General features: G+C 43.9%; 1 protein-coding gene across 7 annotated transcripts in view; it reads left to right on the top strand.

The window, feature by feature from the left end:
* EMSY (EMSY transcriptional repressor, BRCA2 interacting) overlaps positions 1-8,817 on the top strand; it is an 84,387-nt gene that overhangs the window by 50,375 nt on the left and 25,195 nt on the right. For 5 of the 7 annotated variants that reach the window (XM_089676737.1, XM_089676742.1, XM_089676739.1 and 2 more), the window contains 3 exons: positions 2,609-2,795; positions 3,625-3,789; positions 5,262-5,414. In XM_089676737.1, coding sequence (XP_089532863.1) covers positions 2,609-2,795; positions 3,625-3,789; positions 5,262-5,414 — 505 coding nt within the window. The remainder of the gene's footprint in view (positions 1-2,608; positions 2,796-3,624; positions 3,790-5,261; positions 5,415-8,817) is intronic. The other 2 variants (XM_089676741.1, XM_089676743.1) reach the window with 1 other exon arrangement.

The following is an 8,817-nucleotide window of genomic DNA, read 5'->3' on the forward strand; positions in this document are numbered from 1 at the left end:
AGACTCCAGAGAGAGAGATATCATATTACCCCGGTACAAATCATTAGTAACACCTCATCTGGAATATGCAGTTCAGTTTTGGGCACCAGATCACAAAAAGAACATTGGGGAACTGGAGAAAGTGCAGAGAAGGGCAACCAAACTGATAAGTGGCATGGAGGAGATCAGCTATGAGGAAAGATTAGAGGAACTGAATTTATTCTCTCTTGAGAAGAGGAGATTAAGGGGGAGATATGATCACCATGTATAATACATAAGGGGGGGATATGATCTCCATGTATAATACATAAGGGGGGGATATGATCTCCATGTATAATACATAAGGGTTGAGTATGATCACCATGTATATTACATAAGGGGGGATATGATCTCCATGTATAATACATAAGGGGGGGATATGATCACCATGTATAATACACAAGGGGGGGATATGATCTCCATGTATAATACACAAGGGGGGATATGATCACCATGTATAATACATAAGGGGGATATGATCTCCATGTATAATACATAAGGGGGGATATGATCTCCATGTATAATACATAAGGGGGGATATGATCTCCATGTATAATACATAAGGGGGATATGATCTCCATGTATAATACATAAGGGGGTATATGATCTCCATGTATAATACATAAGGGGGGGATATGATCACCATGTATAATACATAAGGGGGATATGATCACCATGTATAATACATAAGGGGGGATATGATCTCCATGTATAATACATAAGGGGGGATATGATCTCCATGTATAATACATAAGGGGGGATATGATCTCCATGTATAATACATAAGGGGGGATATGATCACCATGTATAATACATAAGGGGGGATATGATCTCCATGTATAATACATAAGGGGGGATATGATCTCCATGTATAATACATAAGGGGGATATGATCAACATGTATAATACATAAGGGGAGATATGATCTCCATGTATAATACATAAGGGGGGCTATGATCTCCATGTATAATACATAAGGGGGATATGATCTTCATGTATAATACATAAGGGGGATATGATCTCCATGTATAATACATAAGGGGGGATATGATCTCCATGTATAATACATAAGGGGGGATATGATCTCCATGTATAATACATAATGGGGGCTATGATCACCATGTATAATACATAAGGGGGGATATGATCACCATGTATAATACATAAGGGGGATATGATCTCCATGTATAATACATAAGGGGGGATATGATCTCCATGTATAATACATAAGGAGGGATATGATCCCCATGTATAATACATAAGGGGGGATATGATCACCATGTATAATACATAAGGGGGGGATATGATCTCCATGTATAATACATAAGGGGGGGATATGATCTCCATGTATAATACATAAGGGGGATATGATCTCCATGTATAATACATAAGGGGGGATATGATCTCCATGTATAATACATAAGGGGGGATATGATCACCATGTATAATACATAAGGGGGGGATATGATCTCCATGTATAATACATAAGGGGGGGATATGATCTCCATGTATAATACATAAGGGGGGATATGATCTCCATGTATAATACATAAGGGGGGGATATGATCTCCATGTATAATACATAAGGGGGATATGATCTCCATGTATAATACATAAGGGGGGATATGATCTCCATGTATAAATACATCAGTGGTTCATATAGTGAACTCGGTGTAGAGTTATTCACCCTGAGGTCATCACAGAGGACAAGGGGGCACGCTTTATGTCTGGAGGAAAAGAAATGTAATCTCCAAATACGGAAAGGTTTCTTCACAGTAAGAGCTGTAAAAATGTGGAATAGACTCCCTCAAGAGTTGGTTCTGGCCAGCTCAGTGGATTGCTTTAAAAAAAAAGTCCTGGGTTTTTTCTTAGATACTCAGAATATAACTGGATATAACATTTATAGGTAAAGTTGATCCAGGGAATATCTGATTGCCTCTCAGGGGATCAGGAAGGATTTTTTTCCCCTGCAGGAGTAAATTGAATCATGCTTTGCTGGGTTTTTTTCTTTTTTGCCTTCCTCTGGATCAATTGTGGGTATAGGAATATATATATAAGACCTCCTGCTCTCTAGCTCCCTTGTCTCCTCCTCCCATGCTCATCCCCAGGACTTCTCCAGGGCGTCCCCCATCCTCTGAAGCTCCCTACCCCAATCTATCAGACTAGTGCCTACTCTACTTACTTTTAGGTGATCACTGAAAACCTATCTCTTCAGGGAAGCCTATCCTGCCCTCTGCTAATAATGGAATCTTCTACTCTTCCAACCACTCCATCCCCCACAGTTATTACCTATTGTACCATTAACCCCTCCCTCCTAGATTGTAAGCTCCCAGGATCAGGGCCCTCAAATCCCTCTTGTAATGAACTGTATTGTTACTGTATTGTCTTCCACTATAATGTAAAGCGCTGAGCAAACCGTTGGCGCTATATAAATCCTGTATAATAATATATATATATATATTTTTTTGGTTGAACTGGATGGGCTTTTGTCTTTATATCAGCCAGACTAACTATGTAACATGAATGTTTGTGAGACTTGGGGAGTACTGTGAGAATTTATTCTTATATTTCTTGTGTTTTCTTGTCTCAGGTCCTTATAAAGCCAAAGCCGGTGACGTTTCAGGCCACAGTCATGAGCGAACAAACCAGACAGCTGGTGACTGAAACACTTCAGCAGGCTTCACGGGTGGTGGAGACTACCAGTGCCACCATTCAGGAAGTGAAGGAAGACACTGAGAGCAGCTCCTCCTCTACTGAGTCCTCCCAGAGCTCCCAAGGTGACCCAGAATACATCTCTCAGTAGGCCCGGGGTTATTCTAGATTTAGTATACATCAGTACGGTATATGGAATGCTATTTATGTCTGTTTCTGGTGTCCAGTAGCTGCTGAATATGTGTAAATATATACATGTTACAGGCAATGTGGGAAATCATGAATTCTATAGAATACAAAAGCACACATCGACGCTATTCTATACAGTTTACTTGAAGAGAACCATTTGCCAATAATCGTACACAAAAATCTAACTACTCTATTTTAAAGCCTAGTTGAAATATCAGTTCAAATTCAATACATTCCCAGATACAACAAAGCAAAAGATGTTCAGTGTCAGCCACGTTCTGAGTAAAAAAGCCTGCCCATTGCCAGCAGCTACAGAGAAGGCCTTCTGTCTGTGTGGAAGCAGTGGTCTCTCTGCTGAGGGCCGATACACCCCTTACTGAGTCTGAGCCAAAGCTTTCCGGTCAGTGGAGGGCAGCAGCTTTGCCTATTGCAGAGCTATGGGTCTGACTCAGTAGGGGGTATGTTATACCCTATTGAGCAACACAGATTCATTTACAAGCTACCCGTCAGAATTGAAATTCACTGCTGAATTGATTTGGTAGTGCATGCCTTGGGGTTGTCATTCTCATCCCTTCTGCCTGATATGCACACGATTGTCCCCAGTCAGTAGCCAAGTAGTAAATGAAAGAAGGATGAGATTCTTGGAACATGACATTTTACAAATGGGCTATGTCAGCTCCTCATTTTTCTACCATGAAAAAGTAAACTTTATATTTCAAAGCACCTTGAACTGTTTCAAAATAAAAAATATCTTTGTTTGACCAGATTCTCAGCCTGTAGTCCATGTCATCGCATCTCGTGGTCAGGAGTGGTCGGAGCATGAAATAGCGATGGACACCACTCCTACGATAATCTATCAAGATATTGGAGGAGAGTCCCAGTCTGCCACCTCCACCATCAAGGCGCTGATGGAGCTTCAGCAGACCAGCAGTGAGTACCATAACACCAAAACACAAGGAGGGGCTCAAATATGGTCTTTCTTTCATGTGATGAAGTCCTAACATCAGAGGTCCATTCATCATCTCACTGTAAGCCATGTTTCACATCATCACTTAGCCCATCTTGTTCCTGTAAGGGATAGGACCACATTACATATTTGTTCACGTCACCCCGTTTAAATTTTTTGTGTTAATGGTTTCAAAAATATCATTCATGAAAAGTAAATTAAATGCTAGCAACTTTATCCTGATATTAAAAACATATAAAATGTGATTATAGCATGTAGTGCAAAAGATGTTCTTCAGCTTCTGAATGTTCAGGCTTGTGTAAAACACACATATAACCTTTTGGCGCCTTATGACTCTCATATAACTTTCAGACACCCCCAACATTGGCATAATCTCCAAGTAATAACCATGACCAGCTGATGAAATTTACTTCAGAACATTTCGAATAGAGTAGGGAAGAGTAGCAACCTTTTTTTGTGAAGTTTTTTTTTTTTTTTTTCTCTTGTGTCCCCACTGAGGGGATTTCCATTAACTTCCGCCTCTGAGAACACAACAGGAAGTGAGTGGAAATTTCACCAAAGTTAGGGGAAATCCTACAGAGGTCAGATGTCCACTTTGGAAGACTTCTGTACAGGTTGTGTCCCAGTGATAGCTGCAGAATTTTATCATTTCTGTGATTTTCCATTGCTTTCTCCTACTGTTACCTGGTTTGGAAGTGATGGGTTGGGGATGCAGTTGGCAGGAAAAACATGAGAGGTTCCCTTCCCCACACTATTTGCAACTAGAGAGTACCTTTTGGTTTAATTTCCACTTGTAGGAAAAGTACGTGCTTTTAAAAGAAAAGAAAAAAAAAATTAAACACTCGCCTCCATTCTGCAACATCTGTTTCACATCGGCTCTAAGACCTGAGAACCTGAGTGATCACATGACCACTGATCGCTTAGTCACTGCTTTCTACCTGGAGCAGTCTGAGAACTGTCACTCACTGCTCTCCACTCTGCCCCTCCAGCACTCACTGGGAGGGAGTAGGAAAGGCTTACTCCGGCTCTCAGCCCTGTGCTGCAAGGTGGAGCTAGCTGTCAATCAGGCAGTGGGCTGGATCCCAAAAATATTGTCGGGATGCTTCCTGAGCATGGAGCGGTTCTGCCTTATCAGCAGATAGGAGGCAGTTGCCCTTTATAAGCTGACGCTGGGTCACAGGAGAACAGATGTCATTTTGCTCCTGTGACCCACAAGGGAAATATGGCCAAAAATTGGCCATACTTCTCTCTTAAATTTTTCCTCGTGATTGATCATCCAGGGGGTGTCTGCATAGACCACAATATGCCCTTAAACACACGATCACTTTCCAGTTACAACTTTAATTGACCAGATCATCTGATGAGTCTGTGGGCACATTTGGTATCCCCCGGTCAGCCAACGGCATCCGTTTATAATTGCCCTTTTGTTCTCCAGTGAAAACGAGAGTGGACACTAAGCCCCGGCAGCCGACCATTGACCTCAGTCAGATGGCTGTTCCTATCCAGATGGCCCTTGATAAACGTCAGACTGAAAGTGCTTCCATTTCCGTGGTGGAGTCAGAGTTGGTTGCAGAATACATATCTACAGGTAGGGGCAATATATTAGTAAGCTGTACAAGAGTGGAAGGGATGAGAGTTAGTCGGCCATTACTGTGACTATAAAAATGCATAAGAAAAAAGTGGTTTATTGCTGAACACTTAGCAAGCAGCTGCATTAAATGCCATGGAATATCTAATTCCGTTTGGTAAATTTTGTGAGCTAGGCACGGCTGCAGACAGCAAAACCAGACCTTGGCCACCATTGCAACAGAACACACCCCAAGCTGCCATTTGCACAGTGAAGGAGCTCTGCTCCTCTGTTCATTCTCCCTCTTACTACATATTCACTCTTTGCACATGTGCAGTGCAACTGAGTCGAATTGGCTTCTAGATTTAGTCCTCTCGTGAATGCAGCATCGCAGGAGGCAAGAATCAGGACATCAAGATACCTGGACTAAATGTAGTTAACACACGCTTCATTACCGTGGAACTGTAGGCTATAACCAGTTAAAGTGGGTGGACAGGCACGATTTCTGCATTAAAACTACTTACCTGCCTGTCTGCCTTTGTGCATAGAGCCATGCATGTGCAGCTGAATTTGACTGAACTTCTGCGCATGCGCGGGAGTGACGCTGCATTGCTGGAGCTGAGGTGAGTATTGTTCCAGTGTTCCAGTCCCATTGTTAAAGTGGGACTAAACCCATCAATTTTAACATTTTCCCAGAATAGTTAAATTCAGGCATGCCATAAATAACCGCCACATTTGCTTGGGCTCTCAACCAAACTGTCAAGACATCAAATAGCTGGTGTCATATGATTTAATGTGCAGCGCCATGGCTACTGCTGATGAAAGAGAGGCTAATATGGCAGCTCTCCTGGCTGTAAAGAATAGGTAGGATGGTTTAGTTCCTTTTTTTTAAAGTGGTATTAAACCTAAAAGCAAACTATATTTCTTTTATGTTCATTGACTATTCTTTATCCATGACCAAACGGTTTTATAGCCCCACCTACAGGAGTAGGACACCAGGCAGAAATAATCTTGGCACCTCCTATGGGCACTCCTCTCTGGGCATAAAAACCCCTCTCTGCTATAGGCCTCCAGTCATTTCTGCCTAGTGCCCAGCCCTCGGGAGTATTGACGTGTCTTTTTTAGCTGGGGCTTGTGGTTCCGTGGCTTTTCTTTTTTCAGTTTTCTTTTTCTTAATTTTTCTTTGATGTTTTCCTGCAGAGATATATTATCAACAGTCAGGCTGGGCGATGGGGGCTGGATAATCTAATCCAGTGGTCACCCCAATCAAACCAGCTAGCTGAATGCTAGGTTGGCCCCGACTAAGCCCCATGACTGGGTGCCTATATTCTGTGTCATGGTGTTACTCCTGGTCGAAAGCCCCCCCACGCACGCACACACACACACACACACTTTGTGGAGAGGAAGATCTGTCCCCTGGACGTGGTGTGGGTGGGTGCTCCCTGGAGTGGTCAGTCCCTACGGGTTCTCTTCCTTCTCTATAGGCCTGGGCTTCCCATGCCTTAAACCAGTGTTTCTCAACCTTTTTTCAGTCGAGCCACCCTTTAAACTTATGGGCAGTCCCCGAGACTCCCTTTAAAGTTATGGACAGTCTTGAGGCACCCCATTCTAAAATGTGAAAAACTATTGTAATCATTTTATATTGCGCAGCAACATCCACACATGTAGGAAACCCAACACTAGAGGTGATTTATTCTTCCAAAGCAAATACACATTTGTACATTGGTACTGACTAGTATGCCAGTGTTTCTCTTCTTCCTCAGTTTTTATCCATCACTGAGCTAATGTGACTCCAGGACTGATGGAGAGGGGCAGGGGAGGGTCAAACTAGGATGCTGTGCAGGCAGCTGACATCCTTCTTATCAACTAATGTCAGGATGGTCAAAATGGTGCACAATGAAAACCTGTGGCTTTGTGTAACTAAAAGTCAGGCTTGATCCACCCGCTGGCTTGCATACAAGTTTTGGCCAATTTTTAGACATTTTGCCAAGGAACCCCTGAAGAAACCTCATGGCACCCTGGTTGAGAAAGGCTGCCTTAAACGTCCCCCACTGCTGGTTTACTGGTGTGCTGAGATGGGGGGTTTCCCTGAGGCCACAGTGTCACCATGTGTAGACTGGTAGCCCCTACTGTGTTCCCAGGCTGGTGGATAGTCCCCTGGTTTTGGCAGTGACAGGCTGGCAGCGCCCTGGCCCAGCTCTGGACTGCAACCTCCTCCAATCTTAATGGCATGTCCCCCCGCCCTTTAATGGGTGGGCTGGCGGAGGCGAGGCCCTGTGGAGCAGCCTCCATTTTTTGCTGAGGTTTGCTTCTCTCCCTTCCTATTTCTCTGCAGGGCTGAGGAGCAGTGGCCACAAGGGTGGCGGCCTCCTGTCACCTCCCTAAACGACTCCCTGAGTGTAATGTTAGCAGCTTTATTGCTGGTCCCTTCACCTGCGCCTCCTCCATGTGCTGGGTGGCTCTGTAACATCGTGGCCTCATGCACACTCCTGTGTTCAGCACTGACGGGCAAGGTCTTGCACTCTCCATTTCCACCTGGGATTTGAATTTGCCCAGTCAGCTCTTCAGAAGCCCCCCTTTGGAAGCCTTCGGGATCTTGGGGTGTGGGTGTCGGAGTTTGCGACTTTGTCCTGTAAACCGTCTTGTCTGGTTTTACACAAGGGCAAGATAGTGCTTTGGCCTCCCCCTTCCTTTCTGCTGAAGGTGATGTCAGATTTTGACTTGAATGAGGACATTGCTCTTCGATTTCTGTGTTCTCGGCTGTCGCACCCAAATGAGGTAACTCTGCACTCCTTGGTTTTGGTTCGCGCAGTTGCATGCATCTTTCTGTGACCGCTGTTTTTTTATAGATCCGGTTCTTTTTTTTTTTTTTTGTGCTTTCGGTTGGTCCAAATAAAGGCTGGAGGCCTCTTCTACTACTATTTCTTGTTGGATTAGGCAGACACTTGTGCAGGCGTATGCCATCGAAGGTCGGGTACCTCCTTTCCCTGTTACGGTGCACTCCATTGGGGGGGGTAGCGCCTCTTGTGCGTTCCGATATCAGGCTTCTGTTTCTCATGGTTGCAACACCGGCAACCTGGTCGTCTGTGCACAGGTTACGAAGTTCTATAATGTTTTCTCCTTTGACATGCCTTGTGACTGACTGGAGGCCTATAGCAGAGAGGGGGATTTATGCCCAAAGAGGACTGCCCATAGGAAGTGCCGAGTTTTTTTTTTTTTTTTCTGCCTAGTGCCCTACTTCTTGTAAGTGGGGCTATAAAACCCTGTTTGGCCATGGATAAAGAAGAAACAGCTGTGTCCGTCAATGAACTCCGAAAGGGATTTTACGGTGAGTAACAAAAAATCCAGTTTTTCACCTGGTGATTCTGTCAGGGGGTCTGTTTTTCAAAAGAACAAGCTCTCCTGCAGAGGTAACAGAGGGATG

This window comes from Staurois parvus, unplaced genomic scaffold, assembly GCF_062004578.1.
Source record: "Staurois parvus isolate SC_StPar_1 unplaced genomic scaffold, SC_StPar_1.0 ptg000173l, whole genome shotgun sequence".
In the NCBI taxonomy this organism is placed as follows: domain Eukaryota; kingdom Metazoa; phylum Chordata; class Amphibia; order Anura; family Ranidae; genus Staurois; species Staurois parvus.